Source organism: Mustela erminea, chromosome 7, assembly GCF_009829155.1.
Source record: "Mustela erminea isolate mMusErm1 chromosome 7, mMusErm1.Pri, whole genome shotgun sequence".
Lineage (NCBI taxonomy): Eukaryota > Metazoa > Chordata > Mammalia > Carnivora > Mustelidae > Mustela > Mustela erminea.
In genome coordinates, this window is record NC_045620.1 from 42035317 (window position 1) to 42056460 (window position 21144).

Here is a 21144-nt window from a genome sequence, read left to right on the forward strand (position 1 = left end):
GCCCCACCTTTTTGACTTTCTCTTTTATGGGGGTCAAGCTTACATAGCAGTTTCTTTCATTTTTTCTCCTAATAAAAGCCTTGCACATTTAATCTCATCTTGGCATCTGTTGCCCAGAAGATATGTGTGTGTGTGTGTGTGTGTGTGTGTGTGTCTATACAGAAGATATGTGTGTATATATATATATACACACACACACATATTATATACCGTATACATATAAGTATATGAATATTTGAATCATAATTTATCTCCATCTGATGGACACTAGCTGTGTCTAGATTTTTGCCATTATAAGACTCTCCATCCACCGCAATGCTCTCAAACATTTGCTATGTGCCGCAGTCTATATCTGGTGTTGGGATACCTCCAAAGAACAGGGAAAATGCCACACGAACCACTTCTTTTCTACACATACAGAGTTTCTGCTAGAATTAGAGTTTTTCTGTCAAATGAGTCCCTGGTCTGCCTGTGTCAGTGTGTAGAGCGAAATAAGGAACCACTCTCCCACAACATTCCTGCCCATTACAGCACAGCAAGGAAGGGGAGGTCTCCAGACACATTTGTGTTCTCTTCATTCTTCCCTCCCTGCCGTTACTGTTGACTTGGATCCTCTTGACTTCCTTGCTCCCATATCAAAGTTCTCAAGTGCAAGTAACACAAACAGATTCTGAATTACTTAAGCAAAAGGGATTTTCCTGGAATGGTATAGGGAGCTCACGATCAGTGGGAGGCTGAAGGATTGGTCTTGCAGAAGCTTTCAGGTTGTGCAGCTGTCCCAAGGACCTTTTATAGGGCAAGTCTGATGATTGACCCTCTGAGATAAATAACCTTCAAGGCTTCCTTCTGCTCTCACATCCCTTTCCCAGGGTTCAAATCCATACCCACATGGGCACCGCTGAGGCAGAGAGAGCCTGCAGTTTCTTTGCAGATAGGTGTCTCAAATTTCATTCCCAACACAGAACCTAGTGGATACCAGGTAATCCTCCAAATGCACTAGGAATACTTGAGAAAAGAAGAAATGATGTTGGGCAGCAAAGTATCATTAAAAAATTCAGAAGCACCTGGGTGGCTCAGTCCTTTAAGCGTCCAACTCTCAATTTTGCTTCAGGTCATGTTCTCAGTGTTGCGAAATCAAGCCTCGAGTCAAGCTCGCATTGGGTAGGGAGTCTGTTTAAGATTCTCTCTCTCTCTCCCCCTACCCCTATCGCCCCAACACTCGCTCACACATGTGCTCGCTCTCTCTTAAAAAAATAAAAAAATCAGTATGTAGTGCACACCCTTCTCTACATTTGTGTGGCCCCTGAGTCTGTAGATGTTCAGAGACGAGCCACAGCCCCTGGATGATAAATGCGTGATGCCCAAGTGAAGAGAATTTCATGAATGGGACAAAGTCTAACTGTTGCCAGGAGCCTGCTTAAATAATTCAGTTCCTAAGTTTCATTTCATCCAAGGACTTGGGGTTCCAATTTTGGAAACAAAAATCGAAGCACTGTCATTGCCAGGACAGCCCTTTCTCTTCAAGGATCCTTCACTTACCTTCTAGAGCTTTGCTATGAACTGGCCGGCTCTCCAGGCAGGAGACCGTTTGGTTTGGGTTTATGTTTGCATTTGTGTTTGGCTTGATTTGACTTGATTTCAGTTTTAGCTGATTACCAAATGTGATAACACAATCCTCTCTACAAATGTACAGGCTGGAAAGCCCTCCAGAAAAATGGCCCCTGCAGTTCTAACTTTCTCTCCCTCCCTGAATCCACATCAACCTTCTTAACTTAATAGAAGTGTTGCTTCGTTTTCTTTTCCTTAACAACCCCTACCCCCTTATCTTCCGTGAGAGTACTTTTCTCTATCAAATACCCATTTAAAGGAAACTCACTTTGAGCCACCACCAAAGCCAATTTATTCAGCACAGTCAGAAGCAAATGTTTTCAGAAAATAATCATGGAGTGTAGAGGGTACATAAGATGAACCTGTCTTCCACAGAGGAAAAAATACCTGTGTGCAAATGGAATTTGAATTCACAGAAATGAATTCCAGAAGAAGTTGTTCGGGTGGATATTCAGGTAATATGCCAATATTGTCATTCCAGGTAAAGATGGCCTTGCAGCAAGAAGGATTTGACAGAAAGAAACGGGGGTATAGAGACATCAACGAGATCGATATCAACATGAATGATCCTCTTTTTACAAAGCAGTGGTATCTGGTAAGCATGCCATATTACTCCTAACATTTCTCATCTTGAGACTTCAGATTTTAAAAAATGCATTTCTATTTCCTCGTTATTCTGTGGGATGTCAGCCAGCATCTGACTCCATGAACCTCTCTGTCCCCTCTGATATGTATTGATTTTCTATCAGCACCCATGCATCATGTTCTCTAATCTGCTTCCTTCTGGAAATGCTAAATAGCCATGAACTCTTAGGGTCAAACCAACTACCAAATGCTGATCAGGTTGCTCCAGAGTTTGAAAAATCACACCAGTGAGTGAGGGAAGACTTGCAAAATCATGTAGAAGTTGAGTCAAGGGTCTGAGGGGAGTAATCCAGGGATCTCAACAGGCAGAATGACTACAAGACATAATGAAATCACAGGGATAAGGAAAAGACTCGGGCAACTTCACAAAGGACAAGCAAGAGAGCTCAAAGACCAAAGCGAGAAAAGTAGCATCCATTAGCACTTCTTAAAATAATGGCAGGAAATCACATCCATGGGGCTTTCCAGGTGGAGGAGTCACACCTCAAAAGCCCTGTCTATCCGGTGAAGTGATCATTATTATCTGACTCACCAGCAGTCCTTCGTGATCTGTTTGGACAGGTTGGGTTATATTTAAAAGAGACCCAAATCCTTTAAACCAAACCTAACTGCAGGGCATCTTGAGGGAAAAGGAGTGATTAATTTAAAACTGTGAGTGATGTTTTACCTTATTTAATATTAAAAGGTGATGAGCAGGAGAAAAAACTAGTTATAGCCTTGCGGACTGAGACATGGATAGGAATACATCACAGCTTCCACTTTGGGTCTTCTGAGTGTGACTGTACCCTTTGCTTTTGGGCATGGAATCCTACAAATCAGACAGGCAACTGAAAAGAGCTCATGTGTGTTAATCAGGTTAGACTACATTTCTTGCGATCACAACCAACCCCCCAAGTCACCCCGGCTTAACAAGTCAAAGCTTTTGCTCACTCATGCTGTACGTCCAACACTTCCTAGTCCCTCAGGGACTCAGGCTCCATGCCAGCTCCAACCCGAGCCCTGCTTTCATGAGCACCTCAACAAGGGGAAGGGGTAAGTCACACACTGTCACCTAAGGCTTCAGCCTGGATGTGACATATGGCACATGAGCATACATCCTATGGACCCAAACCAGTGATGTGGACATTCTACGAACTTCCTAGGTGATGGAAAAGTGTAACCTGAACACATGAGTGGAAGAAGAGCAGTCATTTTTACCAAGCGTACTAAGGACATTCACAGCAGTGTGTTAGCAACCCTGTAGTAACAGCCAGCAGGTCACTGTGGGCTTCTGCCAGTACAAGCTCTGACTTCATTGCTTTTAAAACTCATCCTCGGGAAAATCTGTAGTCTAACCTGATTAACACACAGGACAAAGAAACATGAAAAGAGGGTGATGGACATAGTTATATACAATTTCTTTGTTTCCCTTTTTTGAATTTTTTTAGGGAAAAGACTTTTTTTTTTGCATTAGAATGAGCACTAAAGGTAAGCCAGTTATCTTTGATTTGGTGCATCAAATATTTTTACACGAGATTTGATGTGGTGGCACTGAAATTACAAACGTAAGTAGGACATGCTCCCTCTTGCAAAGCTTACTGCTATTGAGGGAGGAAATCACATTCAAATAAGGATGATCCAAGACAGTATGTGCTAAATTCAAAACTTGAGGTTTTGAAGGTTTTGAATTCTATAAGAATGAGCATTTAATTCAGAACTGGAGAGGGTTTCTTGCAATGGCAGCTCTAAGGAGTTTAAAGACAGCAATCCCGTCAGAGAAACATCAATTGTGTGTATCAAAAAATGGAGGGAGAAGTCTGGAAAAGGTGGATGGGGACACATTCAGGAGTACTGTTTCACAGAAGGCATGGCCTTTGACCAGGGCCTGGCATAGCAGGTACAAACATTTAGATAGGTGCTTTACTGCACCAGACTAATCAGATTCTTTGCTTTGAAACTCCTGAACCAGATCAATACTGGACAAGCTGATGGCACTCCTGGCCTTGATTTGAATGTGGCAGAAGCCTGGGAGCTGGGATACACAGGGAAAGGTGTTACCATTGGAATTATGGATGATGGTGAGTATTTCAAAGCCTTCACATCATTTGGAAGCAAGTGTGTCTTTGCATGCCTTTGGAATACCAAAGATTCATTGCTTAGAGATGCGAATCAAAGACAGAAGAGACACCTGCTGGACCTGACCACCCATCTATACTGTGACAAAATCCTCCCCTTCCTCCAGATCAGCAGTCTTCAAAATTGAGGATGCCTTTAATAAATATTTATTGAATTAATAAATTAAAAATTCAAAAAAATGAACAAAGGAAGACTGGCCATCACCGAACTGCCATTTCTTATTGGGCCACTCTCTGTATCTTACCCTAGAGTATCTTCTAAACCTGTTCGAACTTACCATGTGCTCCAGATCCACACTGTCCAATGAAGTGGCCACTGGCCATATGTGGCTATTTACACTGAATTAAAGCTAAATAAAATTTAAAATTCAATTCCTCAGTCACACCAGCTTCATTTCAAGTTCTCAATAACCCCAAGGAGTTAGCAGCTGCTGAAACTGAATTCAACTTCACTTCGATCATCACAGAAAGTTCTATTAGACAGTATGGCTCTATGCCCATGAAGAAGCTTTTTGATAACAGGATTGGAGTTTGAAGAAATTTTGACTTTCAGGATGAACCCTGGTAAAGCAGACCTTGATAACCTTTTATTACATATGCATATATGTATAACACATTATTCTATCCCGTATGCCTGCCAGACAAAGATTTAGTAGAACTTTATTTTCTATAGTTTGTGATACAAAACACAAAGTGTAGGATGGGTAGGATGAACTGGTGTTTTTCTAACTATGCACGTCCTTGGCTCTGCCAAGATTCTGGAGAATCTCTGCCCTGTGGTCATCTCCCTGGGTAGGTCCCTTGCCCTTCATCAGCCATGTGGCTCCTCCAGGAAAGGCTCCACTGAGCAGTACTAATGCAATTATACCTAAAGCCCATGTGTGAGAGATGAAACAATGGAGCCTTTCCCTTCTGAAGATCCTCAAAGAACCCTAAGCTGTCCAAAGCAAGCCTTTGAAGCTGAATTGATGGTGAGACAAAGGGAGCCAACATGCTTAAAATTGGTGCTGTCTTTTGTGTGGGCTCATTAAATATCCACATAAAAACAATGCCTCCGCGTTTTCTGATGTGGGAGATGTTTGAAGTGGATGTAAAAGCTTTCTCCAGTGGCCGAGGGCTTTCACAGGAATAAAGGAGCTCTGCAGGAGAAAGAGTGTGTGTACAAGTGGGTCTTGGGAGCTTATAGTTCTTCCTTTCTTCCTAATGCTTTGGATTGGAAACCAATGTAACTGAGACCAGCTCACCCAGGAGAAAGATGTGTCTGTGTTCCGGGTAAATCTGCCTAGGATATATTGTAATTACGCAACATCTGAGGGTTAGAAAAGCACCCTAAAAGTGGCCGCAGACAGACATATTGCCTTTATGAAACTGAACAGCCCATGATGCCTACTTCTGGATTCTTTAACTGTAACCCCCTGACAGGCTGTGAAGCAACCCTTCCAAAAAGACAAAAGGGAAGGATGAGCCCTGACTCTGACCCACCTTTCCTGATGTGAGAAGCCAAGCCCTTCAGAAAGTCTCAGCAGAGTTTCTTATTTGATATTATTTCTTCTGATTTAGTGGTCTTGTGCATCTTCCCAAAAAACCAAACTCTCTACCCCGCCCCCCAATTTAAACTCCCAACTCCTCCACTGCTTTGGTCATCTACTGATGCAGAATATACTACCCCCAAATTGAATGGCTTAACACAACCACCATTTTCCTATCTCTCATTGTTCTGTGGGTTGACCAGGCTCAGTTGAGAAGTCCTGCTACTGATCTCTCTGGGGTCTCTCATGTCATAGGGGTCAGAATGCAGCTGGAACTAGTGTCAACTGGAGGCTTAACTGAGATGCTAAAATGGCCTGGCTCCCTCCCACTCCATGTAGTCCCAGGACGTCCCTTCTCCACCTGGTCTTTCCAGCAAGGTAGCTGGATTTCTTACAGATAGCTTGGGGAATCACAGGAACAGTCATTCTAAGCTGCCATTCCTCCTCTAGGCCAGGCATGGAATGCGCAAGCATCATTCAGCCACTTTTTTTTTTTTTTTAAGATTTTATTTATTTATTTGTCAGAAGGAGAGAGAGAGAGCACAAGCAGGGGGAGCAGCAGGCAGAGGGAGAAGCAGACTCCCCGCTGAGCAGAGACCCTGAGGAGGGACTCAATCCCAGAACCCTGGGATCATGACCTGAGAAGAAGGCAGACGCCTAACCTGCTGAGGCACCCAGGCGTCCCAACTTTTGTTGGAGGAATGGTCTCAGGGCCAAATTCCAGGGAAGGAGGAATAGGTTCCACATCCTGGTGCAGAGTTAAACAAAGGATTTGTGGCTGGCTTTAATTCAGCACATGCTTATTTGGTGTGATAACTGAAGAAGAGAAGAACCCCTAAGCCACTCTCCAAATCCGCTATTAAAAAGCAAGATGAGCACATTTGGGATACGAGCAGCCTCCCACACTACAGGGACAATGGTCAGCAGCCTCAGACCATGTCACTGGGCATCTCTGCCCTTACACCTAGAATGTGAAGTGCAATGGTGAGGCTGGGAGCATCAGGAAATGGTGTGGGATCATTTCCCAGATATTTGCTAAGCAAAATATCATTCTCCAACAGGATAAAGACACACAGATACTGACTTCATACCTAAGAGCAGAAACAATGTCATATTTCCTAATCATTGCTCTCTTTATTTTTTTTTAAAGATTTTATTTATTTATTTATTTATTTATTTATTTATTTGACAGAGAGAAATCACAAGTAGATGAAGAGGCAGACAGAGAGGCAGGCAGAGAGAGAGAGAGAGGGAAGCAGGCTCCCCGCTGAGCAGAGAGCCCGATGCGGGACTCGATCCCAGCACCCTGAGATCATGACCTGAGCCGAAGGCAGTGGCTTAAACCACTGAGCCACCCAGGCGCCCCTGCTCTTTTTATTTTGACCTGTATGGGAAATAGTTTGATTACCTGCATGTGGGAGAGTCAATCTATAGATAGCTCCATTTTAATTGTCATTCATACTTTCTGGTTGCACAACTCAGAACTAGACCAACATCCTCTGTTGGATCCAATGACTCCATACATACTCAATAAATATCTGCTGCTTTCATGTAGGTGCAACTTAATGTCATTTCCACACACTACACATCAGAAGGAGAGTACCTCCATGGTTATCTGTTGCCCACAGGGGCAGAAAGCATTTCTTAAGGGTTTGTTCTGATGTTCCAGGCTTGGAAATGCCAGCAAGGACCCCACTTAATGATAACAATTCCCCCCTTTCATCGCAAACAGAGTTGTTTGGTGTTGGGAACTTGAACTAGAAAACAAGATATGGCCAACAAAACATGGAGATGGATAGGAGCCACCCAGCCCAGGCACAATTCTGGACAGGTGCAGGCTATCAAGGTTATAGATGGTCAGTGAAGGCAAGAGTCAAGGACATTAGCCAACATCAGATGGTGCCAAGGAGGTAAAACTGAAGATCAGGGATGCAGGGTCAGGGAGAGCTTCAAGCTGAAGCAACAATAAAAAACTAACATTTCTTGGGATGCCTGGGTGGCTGTCAGTTAAGCATCTGCCTTTGGCTCAGGTCATGATCCCAGGGTCCTGGGAATCGAGTCCCACATTGGGCTCCCTGCTCAGCAGGGAGTCTGCTTCGCCCTCTGCCTGCTTGTTCTCTCTCTCTTTCACACGAATAAATAAATAAAATCTTTAAAAAAAAAAAAAACTAAACTAACATTTCTTGAGTACTCACTATATACTAGACACCACCTACCAATTTGGAAACAGTCACAGTTATCCTCTAAGATTAGTGCTATTGTCCACATGTTGCAGATGAAGAAACCAAGGTTAGGGAGGCAAGAAACTACCCAAACTGATCTTACCCACCATCTTCAGTGCTTGAAGCCCACCAGTTGGCCTGACTCCCTGCTGAGTCTTTCTGAACCGGATCTCATCTTTGCCAATGGAGGCTCAAGCTCAAGGATCAGGCAGTTAGCCGCACCCTCCCAAGAGAGTTAGAAGTCTGCATCACATAGAAAAGCAACGTTTTCTCCCCTAAGTTGGGCTTTGCTGGTCTCAGAAGGACTAGTAGGGTATCTGTTCCAGTTATTAATCCTGTATGATAAATGACTCCAACTTGTAGCAGCTTATAGTAACTATTTATTTTGCTCATCACTTTGTGGCACGGGAACTCAGGAAGACAGTCTGAGCACTTCTCATTTGAGGTTTCTCATGCAGTCAAGGGCAGAATGCTGGCTACCCAACAGTCATCTGAAGGTTCAGCTGGGGTGTACATTCATGGCTCATCCCCATGGTTGACCACTGACATTGGCTGCCGCAGCCCAGTTGAGCCTTTCATACCAAGGGCCACACAGGAGCTTCTTCCTTGGCTATTGACTTCCTATCCTCCCTCCCTGAGTGGACAAGTGTCCAAAGGGAACAAATGGAAGATGCCTGGACTTTTCTGACCTAACCTTGAACGTCATGCAACATTTTATTGATAGAGGCAGTCATAGACCAGTCAGATTGAAGAGGGGGAGAACAGCCCTATGGATGTGTGGCATTATTATACATCTCAACTGAATTACTAACATTGTAACTAGGAACGGGTCTATGGAGCTCCTTGCTAATTCTCTGAGGTCTCCAGAACCATCAGAGCTTCCTGAGCATTTGAAACATTGTGGATTAGACTTTCTGAAAAGACTCAAACTGATGATGGGATACTAATATAAACTATAACCAAGTAATTATCATTTGCATTCCACATTGTGTTATGATTGGCTAGTGATGAGTTGGTCCCCACTGTAGACTGGGAGCTATAGATACCTGAAAGCTCAGGTTCTGTGTCTAAACTGTCTGTTTTTCCAGGACCTGCATCGTGCCTGGTATTCACTGCTGAAAATAACCCAATAAGTTCAAAATAAAATTGAATACATTCATAATACAAGAATTAAAAAATAAATAAACTGATTGAGAAAATGTATTTAGTACACTCCACCTCAAAAGATAATCAAATAGACAAAAATATTAAAATACTATTTCATTACAAGTCCATTATTTTCATGCTTTAGTTTACTATATTTTTTTGAATCATGTCTGCATTCCCTGATGGTTCTATCAGTAATCTCTTCTTTCTCAGACTAAAGTCTGTGTCTGTACCAATTTAACACTCAGACTTCCCCTTAACCTAATTAAAGATCCTTAATTTTAATTGGGCTAAATTTATCTTGTTTTAATTTTAATTTCCTTCAAGTCTCAAATTATCTTTGCCTTGATAGTTTCCCTTTACAGAGAAGAAACTACTATTTCTCAGAAAATTTCTCTCCCAGACAACTTACACTATCAGAACATAGGGTCATCTTTTAAAAACTGTTCCCCCGCATGGACTAGGAGCTTACTCTGTCCACTCCATGCATCAACCTGGTATTGCCGTAGCTCCAGGAATCTTTACCCTCTGGGGGAAATACCCAGGTGTCTGAAGTCAGCTTGATTTATTGTGGGGGCATCTATATCACCTAAGATTATGGGTGCTGGATGCTCCTGCCTTAGAGTGTCTGGGCAGGTGACTTGTACCTGGCTTTCCCGAGGCTTAAGTGTGTAGATACATGCACCACAATCTTCTTACACACTACAAACATGAATATAAGGATGACCATGCAGAGGCCCCTGGCTGGCTCAATCAGTACAGCCCATGACTCTTGATCCCAAGATTGTGAGTTCAAGCCCCACGCTGGGTGTAGAGATTACTAAAAATATAAATAAACTTGAGAAGTATAATTATGCCAAAAAGGAATTGATTCCCCGCTAGGAAAAAAAAAACATATTCTCTGTGTGCCCACTGCCCACTGTGTGCCCTAATTTATCTATAGGTTACAAATGTTTTGCCCCACATTGAATTCACAAAATGTAACCAGTTTCAACAAATACATACAACAATTTAATTCAACACAACATTCTAAGACCCAGTAGATTTTTTAAAATATTTCTGCTCTTCTGCATTATCCACATGACTCTAATGATGTGTCACCAATGGTGACAGCAATAAATACAACATATCAAGTGTTTACTACAAGCTAAACACACTTAATGAATTGGTCCTCATCTTGAACACTGTTCTGCAAGGTAAATAATATCCCCATTTCAAAGATAAGGAAACTGAGGCTTGGGGAAATTGTGTCACTTGGCAGAAGCCTCACAATTATTATAGTGTCTGAGTGTAGAACAGAACCAGATCTGCTGGTCTCCGTAGCCTGTGCTCATCTCCAACCCATCCCACAGCTGAAACACACCATTTCTGAATTAGGGTCCAGGACAAGGGCTGGCAAACTTTAAAAATACTAGTCCTCAAATCTTCTGATCCCTGTCTTTCTACAGTCCTTGGGAGGGGGTTCAGGAGAGCAGGAAATGGAGGACAGTGGATGGGAAGTGACAGGCTATCCTCTCCCAAACTACAGAAAGCAGTCATGAGTGACAGCAGTAATTTGACATGCTTTGCATGCCAAAATACCAGCAGCAAAATGTAACATATGTTCTGTAGGACAATGACTCGCAGTCCAGAAATTTCTTGTGTAACCAAAAAAACAAAAGAGGATTTTTTTTTTTTTTAATGCAACATCCCAGTCCCAGTTCTTTTTGTGGGGCAAAGCTCTGTCTGCGACCAGGCCTTAGGGTGCTCACATGGAAGGTGCCACCTATCAGAGGAACTGAATGATACCTCTAGCTTTTAAACACAGCAAATCCAATAGAGCTAGTAAGTGCCACCGAGCTATGTGCGCTTCACCGTTCATGCCGCTTGATAGAGAAGAAACCAGCCGAGAGAGGCCAAGCACCTCACCTGAAATCATGCACCCAGCTGGCAGCAGGATTGGAATTAACACTTCAGGGTTTTGACTCCAAAATCTATGCTGGTGACTGTGACACCCAGAGATGCAGGTTTTGTGAAGAGCTGGGTGCTGCAGAGGTTATATGACTCTGCACCCCTGGCTGAGAGCTTTCAGCATGGCCTTGAAGTTCCACGATGCTTTCTGAGGCCTCACAGGTAAAGGAATGCAGTGGTGTTCCTAACTCTACCATTGCAGACACTCTTGGGCAGCAAGATGGGCCACATCCAGGAGAAAGCACATGGCTCCTGCTGGGAAGCTCAAAGTCACAGTCTTCCTAGAAAGCTATATTCTGCAGGGACAAGATCAAATCTCACCCCGGACACTTCACTGGACACCATTTGCTCTCTGAGAAAGTGCCTTTCCCACCCAGCGGTGTTTTTCTGATTAAACCATGCCAGAGAATATTCCCCTAGTCCATTGCTGTCTGTACCCTGTTAAATAATAATCGTCTTTCCTCCCCAGGGCCAGTTTCATCTCAGAAGAAATGCCAGTTGATGCTTTGAAAAATGTCAGGATTTCCACAAATCTTAGATCACTGCTCTGACGAGCCATCCATCTTGCAGACACTAAGCCCCTCAGTACGAACATGCATGTCAGAAAGTCTTATCCTGGGGCCACAGATCTAATTGGCTTCACTCTTCTGACGCTGTCTGGTGGCAGCTCTCTCCCCACTCTGGAGGTGCGGCCCGCCCTCACTCGGGAATGGAAACGCAAGGACAGGCCTGAAGCACGTGTGCTAAGCCCACTCCATTCTCCTGGCGCCAGCCCCATAAGGAGGGTGTCTTCTTGAGCATCTTCCCTGAGGACGCAATGGCGGGTATTAACCTTCCATCCTGTGGTGTTCTTTTCACAGGGATTGATTATCTGCACCCGGACCTGGCCTCGAACTACGTAAGTACAAGCTGACCTGGGTGGCTACGCGGGCACACAGAAACACATGCACGCATAACCACGCACGCGCGCTCCAACAGCCCCACTTGCTGGAGCCACAGCTCAGGCCAGGAGCAAAGGGCCAAGGCCAGGGGCCTGGTAGCCTGGAATGGTGGTGGCTTTGTGAGAAGACTGTCAGGAGACTTGTGGTCTGAAAGAGCAAGCCCGGGAAATAGGGAGAGGTGGCAAGCTTTAATACCCACCCTAGCGAGGACATTGAATTGACGGGTGGAAATGTGCCATTTGGGTTCTTGCTGGAGAAAACCAACGGCAAAAAGTCGAAAAGAAGAGCAACTCGCATCACAAGTGTAGCTTTACCAAAGCAAGGACGTCACCGTTTTGTGTGTGTGTGTGTGTGTGTGTGTGTGTGTGTGTGTGTGTTTGTGCTTATGAGCACCCCGCCCTGACTTCCCCCTGCAACGCTGAGTCCAACCTATGGTATCCTTTGACAAATAAGACCTATTCACAGAGAATCATGATACACACCGTTGAGCTAGGTCCATGCGCTCTAACTTTTTACCTAGCAAATCACACGCTGCTTTTCCTGGTGGAACCTGCAAACCCTTTCAACATGAGAGATCGCTTTATGTTCGCCCCCAGGGAGTACGCTAGCCAAGCCCTGCTGTGTCCTTACTAAGCTATACTTCTCCCGTAACCTCCAGGTCAAAGTATTTTTTTTTTTAATATTACTTTAGTTAGCTGAAGAGTCTCATCTTAAGGAATGCTTTCGGTTCAACATTCTGGGTCATTCGTCCTGGAAACTATGCACATGCACATTGCAAAGAGAGAACAGAGATTTTCTGTTTATTGCGTTAAGAATTGCGGGGGTGGGGGGAGCACCCATCTGCTGAGCTTCTATTAACTCCATGGGTCTTATAAATCTAGAGGAGTATCTGTTGGACTAAGCATCTTCTTAATAAAGATAATAATAAGAATAAATTTAAATGAATCATTGGCACAGTCCAGTCAATACACCCCCTCAGAAGGAAATGACAGAAGTTAAACCAAAGCTTTATTCTCAGAGATGAGAATCCACCTTTATAGAGAAGAGAAGAAACTCCCCGTGAGTTTTAAGTTCTGCCAAAGCACCCATCTGCAGGTCTGAGGAAGCAGATCCCTCCCTTGTCTCTGGGACCTTCTTCTCCCACTGCTCACACCGTAGAGCTGTCCACCTGACCGTTCCTTCTGTCTCCTTGAAGGTTCTGCCCCATGCAGGGCCTCGACCACATCCTCCAATGACCTCTCTCTCTCTGCCTCCCCAGAAGAGGAGATTGAGAAATGCATGTGTTGCATTTGCTGCAAGGCTCTGATACCCAGGCGCCTTTCCTTAGGGAAAAATGGCAAATGGATGATATCCTGCTGGGCCAGCAGGTTCGTCCCCACCATGCTGCTCCCTGCACAGAGGCATTTATATTCTTTTCCAGGCTGATCAGGGGGCCCCACTGTCTCCAGGACCCTAGTGCTTCACAGAACAGCCAAGGAAGGTGCTATTCACTTTCACAAACCAGTGTTAGTGCATCTTACAACTCGTAGGACTTTAAGTTAGGGGGGTTCATCAGACGGGCTGGAAGCTGACAGTGCATGGCCTCCCTCCAGCTGGTGCAGCCCCCATGCAGGTCACTCCTATGTCCAGTGAAGGTGATAATCTCTACACTATGGAAACATCCTGAAGTCACTATACAGAGAGTGACCTGCGCACCCTTCCCTTCTCCCCGCCCAGCCCATGTGCTTCTGTGACAGACTGCCCCCCAATGCCTGTTAATCAGATTAAAAAGAGATAGTAATTCAAGTGGAGAAAATAATCCTCTGAGGCTCTGATGAACTACAGGTGCAACACTAATCTGCCAAAAACCCTGAACAATGCTAGGGCTTCTATGTGTGCTGTGTTCATTCTTTCTTTCTTTCTTCCTTTCTTTCTTTCTCTTTCTCTCTCTCTCTCTCTTTTTTTTTTTTTTTTTGTTTCATTCTAAAAAAATTTTTTCTAATTAAAAAATAAATAACATGTTCTCAGTAGAAAATTTGGGAAAGCACAAAATATATTCAAAACCTGCCATAACACCATTCTTAATATTTTAGCATATTTTGGACTTCTAACGTGAATATTTTTTAATAAAATTGGGCTCTGTTGTATATACAGCTTCCCTCCTTTTACTTGATTTGTCATAAACATTTTTTATATTACTAAATATTCTTCAAAACATGATTATAGGGGCTATGTAGTCTTGTCTCATGTTGTAATTTATTTGGACATTCTAATCCCCAATTGTTAGATAGCTAGCTTGCTTCCAATGCGTGTCTCATTCAAAGATGGAGAATGACAGATGGTGACAAAGATGGTAGAGGGACTCCACAAACTGTAACCTGCTAAGGAGAGCTGAAAAAACTCGGGGGAGAAAAGATAACTAAGAGACACACTAAATACATTTTCAAATAGTTAAAATTCTCCTTGAGAAATGAGACATTCAACTTGTTCAGGACTTTCCCCCAAGAAAATCCCCACCTGTGGGAGACAGCTGCAGGAAGAAGAGTGTAGTTCAGTTAAAGGAAGAACTGTCCAGTGATTGTGGCTAATGAAGAAAAGGAGCTAGCTCTCCCAGGAAAGAATGAGTTCTCCATATCTGAAAATGGTCAAGGGGAGGGTTGATGACCATTTGGTGGGAATGTGGAGGTGATGACACCATGTCCTCTAAATTCAAACTGGATGTCACCTAAGAATTGAATGGGAAATGTGAGTTCCATACAAAACAGCCTCCATCCAGAGGAAGATCTGAGTCTTCAACATTTATCAAACATTTGGACCCTTACCAAAAATTACCTATAATCACACATGGCTGTGAAGTGTTTCTGGGTCATTGGTACACTTGAGAAAACAATGTCCAAATACTACCTTCTCAATTTCTCAGTGGAGAACCTGAGCCTCAACAGGTTAGTTCCAGTCAGTGTCTCTCTCACTCTGTGTGGAGTGGACAGTGACAACTTTGAAGCTACTAACCAAATTTATCTTCTTTATTTGTAATTAAAAATTTTACACTATAATTAACAGAACGAGGATAGCAAGTGGAGTAGAGCCACCCAGGAGAGCAATGAAATCAGTGGACAGTGATAAGCTCAAAAATTGTTTGAGCAAAGAATTAACAGGCAGTGTCATACCTTGTTAGGTGACTTAATGGCCTGGATGTGATGAGCTTGCCTAGTGCCCTTCTAGTGACATGTGCTTTGGGTTTCTCCAGAAGCAAAGCTTGAAACCAGGGTGCAAATAGTTTATTTGGGAGGTGATTCTCGGAACCAAGGATAGAACAGGGAATGAGACACAGAAGGCAAGGCAGCCAGTAAACAGTGCATTATCAAAGTTATCATGGGGAGCAGCTTGAATTCAATCCTGCTGGGGAATTCAGGAGATGGTGTAGAACATGCGTGCCAGAGTTTCCCCACTGGGATGAGCTCCCCGCAGAGGCTGGGGTATTTATACATCTATTCCTTTTAGTCGTTGGTTGAGGGCTTGTCCTAGAGGATGTGGATATACCTTCTACAGTCTCAGAGAAAGCCCTTGGCAAAGAGACACTTGTACAGGCAGTTGGATGGAGTTCCCCAGGGGATGGGTGACAACGGCATATAGGCCTGGTACCTGCAACAGTCACCACGGGAGGATGACTGTTAATTTATTACAGGTTACAGTAAACAGAAATGTACTGTGTTGTGAAAATTCCTTCTCACTACTGATTATTTTCAGTAAGAAGTGAAAACTCTAACAGAGGTTTTTGGACGGCTGTAACAAAAATTTCTTGATAAAGTTGACGAAATGTTTTCCAAAGCAGAATTAATTTCAAAGGATCTTAATTCCATGTATTAAAAAAGAAGAGGGACACCCAAATGGCTCAGTCGGTTGAACGTCTGATTCTTGATTTTTGCTCAGGTCATGATTTCAGGGTTATGAATTCAAGCCCCAAGTCAGGCTCTGCACTGGGTATGGAGCCTGCTTAAGATTCTTTCTCTCTCCCTCTCCTGCTTCTCCTGCCCTTGCTTATGAAATTCCTCTCTCTAAAAAGAGAGAGAGAAAAATCTGAGTATGCTGGTACTCCAGTGTTCTTTCCATTTAAACTGAGAATTGAAATCCTTTGAAAGCTGCAAATCAATATATAAATGTAAGTCATTAGTGTTAATTTAATTCAACAAATCTACATTGAATCTGTTGATTGTTAGGAGCAAAAGATAATAATACCACTTTTATCATTACTCTGTTATTCTGTGATTGAATTTAATCAGAGGGATCTTGTCCCACCGGTCAAATATCACTATTCCAAATGATTAAAATCCTCTTTTCCCCAACCCTTCATGAATAACATGAAATGAGTATTGGCCAAGAAACACTTTAGACCAAGTCAAAGTCGGAGTTCCTCTACCCCGTTCTCTCTGTGCAAACTACCCAGATGTATGCTCTAACTCCACTGAACCCCTATGTGTTGAGCCCACTATGTGCAAGCCTCAGAGGGAGAGGAAAAGCAGTGATGTTCTGGGTGTTCTCCATAGGAGCATGAGTCAGTGAGGACACAGGCATGGGATGCATCTAACAGGGGAGACGCAGGCAGGCAGGGCTTGTTTATCACTTTCCTATGTGGCCCCCGAGCAGTGACGACCACAGGCCAGTGCTCACAGTACTGGTCCAAGCCTATGGGTTCTTCAAGGTCTCTAAAACAGAGGAGGACTCCTTCAAGAGCACATGATATGTGACTGAGGAGGTGGCTTTCAGTGGACAGGCAGAGGGAGTGGAGCTGACGGTCTCCTGTTTTGCTCCAAGCCTTCTCTGCTGGATCTACAGAGGTGAAGAAATGCCTAGAGGTTCTGTAAAATCCAGGGAGAGTCTTCTCCTGGTGAGTTGGGTTTTTCTCAGTGGTGGAACTGAGACAAAGATTTAAAGGCAAGTCATTGATTTCAGAGAAGATTCCAGGAAGCACCAGCCAGGGAGAAGAGATGTGATACCAGAAGGGAGAGCAGCCAGGAAAGGGTTTGTTAGGAAGCCAGTAACCACTGAGGGCTATGGGAGCCTATTCTCATTGTAGAACTCTGGAAAGCAGTGTAGATGGAACCTTCACAGAATTACCCACAACACTTGTCGAACGGTGGTTGAGGGCTATGCCTCAGAACCAAGTTCAAGGGGGGAGCTCAGGAAGTTACCTCTCTGGCTCTTCTGACCTGTCCACCACTGTACAGAATAGGGTCAGGAGACAGAGAACAGAGAGTCTTCAGACACAGAGTGGCAAGTGCTGGCAGTTGGAAATTGGCCAGCATGTGAAGGTAGGTTTTCTAACAACATGACAACAGTGGAAACTGAGTCAAACCTGAGTATGACCCTTGAATCCCTAAGTCATAGTTCTGCAATCTTAGACTATGAAACTATTAAACTCCCTTGAACTTAATCTTCTTGTTTGTGGAAAGGTCAAAAAGAATATCAGGTTTGTCATACAGTATTGTTGAGATAACATGTGTATCAGGCAGATAATAGATGTTCAACATACATTCATTTCCTTCTCAAAAGAGTTGAGATCATAACTCTGCACCATGGCAGCTTGTCCTGCTGGAGGAAAGCAGGGGAGTGCCTTAAAAAGCCAGCGCAATTGCTCAGTGAACAACATGGTCAGCTCAGAGTTATCATCCAGACCAAGTGTAAGGGCATGAGAGAAAGCAGAAGCCAAAAAGTGGAGGTCACCGAAGTAAATCTAAAAGGTCTCTTTGAAAGATAAAAGTTTGATTTTATTTGAAAAAAATGAAAGATTTATTTGAAAAAGAACATCCAAGCAAACAGAAGATAGAGGGGGGAAAGAAGACCCATTGCTCACAGCCAGGGATGTAATGAAGAAGGATGGCCTTGAGAAGCAGAATCTCTGATCCACATCCAGCTTCTCTGTCCCAGATCTTTGAACTAAAAGAATATTCGTGGATATTCAGAGGGGAGGGCTAATTCCCAGGTGAGTGAAGGGATTATAAAATAACAGTTTTTCCAAATGAGGATTTCTCCGGGCCAGGAAATGACATCTCCTGATGTTTCGGTGATTGCCGGGTAGGGCACAGGCATCTGCCCTAGGGGCTCCATCTTTCAGCTGGGAAAGTGTGGGCCACTCTCAGAGCAGCCTCGAGACCCTGTGCTGAAAATTGGTGCAGATTAACATGCTCTTGTTGGAGTTTTCCATGGATTCTTGACTGCACCAAATGTGGAAGAGTATGTTGACCAACTACTCATCCTTCCCAAGAACTATAGCTTCTGAAAGAAAGCACCCTTCCCAACTCTTGACTTTGGGCTGGGCCTTGTGACTTGTTTAAAGCAATAGAGTAATACACAGGTGTTGTGCCAGTTCATGGATGAGGTCTTACAAGGCCTTGTATGTTCCCATGTGCCCTCCTATTCCTCTACTGTCACCATTAGAAGAGCATACCCGAGCTAAGCCTGCTGGATCCAGGAGGTGGTGAGGAGCTGGCAGAGTCTGAAGCACAGTCACTAAGTCAGTCCATAGAACTGCAGTAAGAAACAGAGCCACCTTTCTGAGCACCCCCCCAATACCATCTGAAACAAGCAAGCTCAGCCAAGAAAGCAGAGCCGCCCAGCTGAGCCCAGCCTAGAACATCAAACTCCCAGCTGAACCACAAACCCATAAGTGATATAAAAGCTTACTGTTGTATACTGCTGACATATTCTGCTGTTTTTATGCAGAAACTGTTAGAGTTAACAATGCTTAGACCCCCTCCTTGTTCTTGATGTCCAGTTGATTTCCATCCCAATGTAAGGTGTATTTCTTTGAAAACTTCCCCAGATTCTGATGATTTATCTTATCATTCATGTTGGCACTTGACCCGTTCATTCATTCGACAATGTTTTTCCTCAATAAGGCATGCCTCCATCACAACTAGATCACCGGCTCTTTGTAGGAAAGTGTGTACTTTTTTATTTTGTGTACCTCTTAACATTTAGCATGATGGTTAGCAGACATTTAATAAATCTTTGTTCAGTTGCATTGAATATTCATTCATCATTTTTACTTTCACAAATAAAATCGGGCACTAAATCATATGATGGATTATACTCTGCTAGAGATGAAGGGAAAGTCTAGCAGGCAGAACCTTTTAACACGCTTCTCTCAACCACCTCCTAGGTGGATGGCCTCATTCCATTCCCCATGATGCTTGTCCCCAGGGAGAGGGAAAAAGAGGACCATGGAACTAACTGAGGTACCCATGGCCGAAAGCCTGAAGAGAATATGTCTCTTGGTGTAGATAATATACATGCAGGTAGTCAAGAGCTATTTCTTTTCTGTAATGTCCAGAGCTCATCAGGTGGTAGAAATGCAATTAAGCTCCTGTATGGGAGAGGACAAATGATGCTCTTTGGTTCAGCTCAAAATTGGGAACGTGATATTTTTATGCTCCGAGGTTATTTCACCAGATGAAATTCTTATAAAAGAAAAAAGCCTGCCTCTCAGGACCTGCACTTTTCCATTATTTTGATGGGTTCTTGACAGGTAACTGTCCCGGAAGAGGGACCTCCAGAGCACTCTGAAGGGCTGCCAGCTCTGAGCCCAGAGAAAGTGCCTTTGAGCTTGGCAGCAGTGTACACACCAGGGCTCCAGGTGGCAGGTGGCCTCTCTGATGAAAGGACACCTGCTGGACATGCACCCAGTCCCAAGCCCTGAATGACTAGATGCTGTGAAGTACCGAGCACATACATGGCTCCAGGCTTTTAGACCAATTAATATTTAAGTAACCATATTAATATTGCATTCGAAATGGAGGTTTAAACAACCTTTATGTCTTATTGAAAGGAGGAGTTGGCTTCTTTCAATGTACTTGTTAATGCTGGTCAGATCCTAGTAAGCACTTTATCACCATGAAGCCAGACCGATTACTGGGGATAAGAACTTTTTCTTAATCATTTGGACAGATCGTCAGTCAAATGACTATCGTTTGACTTAACCCATGTGCTAGATGAATCTGTTCACTTTTACAGGAAGGTCCTTTGATAGAAAAATGGGAGAAAATAAAATCTGGTTTAACTGAAATGAAACTGCTCATTTGGACCTAGGTGTATAACTACAGCCAAAAGCAAAGAAAGAAATATATGAATAATCAATTTTGCCATGTTGCTCGGTTGACTAGCTTTTGTTCCATTGAACTGGGTCAACATTTAAGAGACTTGTACTGAGTTTCTACGATGTGCAAGATGTTGTACTAGGGGCCTGGATTATAAAATGTGAAAAATCTGCTCCCCACAACCAGGGATTTCAGAGTTCAATGGGAAAGGCACACTTACAAGTATATAATTAAATTATAATGTATTCAGTGCCATCCTGGAAATAAAAACACTGCCCACTATGGGAACACAACAGCAAGACTAAGCAAATTAGCCCTAAAAATTAGAGAAGGAAAGATCCTTAAATGCATTTTTTAAATGTTCTCTTAGGTTGATACAGCATATGAATTCATTTAGAAGTTTATTCTATATGGTACTGAACAAATGGTGATCAGATGATAATTGGTTTCATCTGGAGATTTGCTTCCACCAAGAAGCCCAGACTAAAAGTATCCCACAATAGTCATTTTCTTACCTTAAATTCTCTAAAGGTCTTTGACATAGTCTCATCTCTTTGACTAAATTTAAATGGTTTAAAGACCAACATAATGTCTTTCCCTTTTTTGTTCATGAGAGAAACAGCTGGAGGCCTCCTTCCCCAAAAAGATCATTGGTAGAGATTCTACTATAAATAAATGACTGGATTGTCAATGGTTGGATGGATGGTTAGATGGATGGACGGATGGACAGATGGATGGATGCCAGTGAAATAATTAGGATTTTATTCTGCTTATCACCAAGAATACATGTTCAGAAAAAGTACAGGAATATTTCCATGACATGACAAGCCACAAGGAAGTCATCTGTGCAAATGTCAAGAATAATTTCTCCGTGGCCTTTGTTTCTTTCTTACTCTCCTCCTCATTATCAGAGGCAC

At 43.3% G+C, this 21144-nt stretch overlaps 1 protein-coding gene across 1 annotated transcript in view; it reads left to right on the forward strand.

The window, feature by feature from the left end:
- The window catches only part of PCSK2 (proprotein convertase subtilisin/kexin type 2), a 273679-nt gene that overhangs the window by 146145 nt on the left and 106390 nt on the right, over nt 1–21144 (forward strand). Inside the window, exons 3-5 of the mRNA XM_032351458.1 lie at nt 2090–2203; nt 4202–4310; nt 12075–12112. Coding sequence (XP_032207349.1) covers nt 2090–2203; nt 4202–4310; nt 12075–12112 — 261 coding nt within the window. The remainder of the gene's footprint in view (nt 1–2089; nt 2204–4201; nt 4311–12074; nt 12113–21144) is intronic.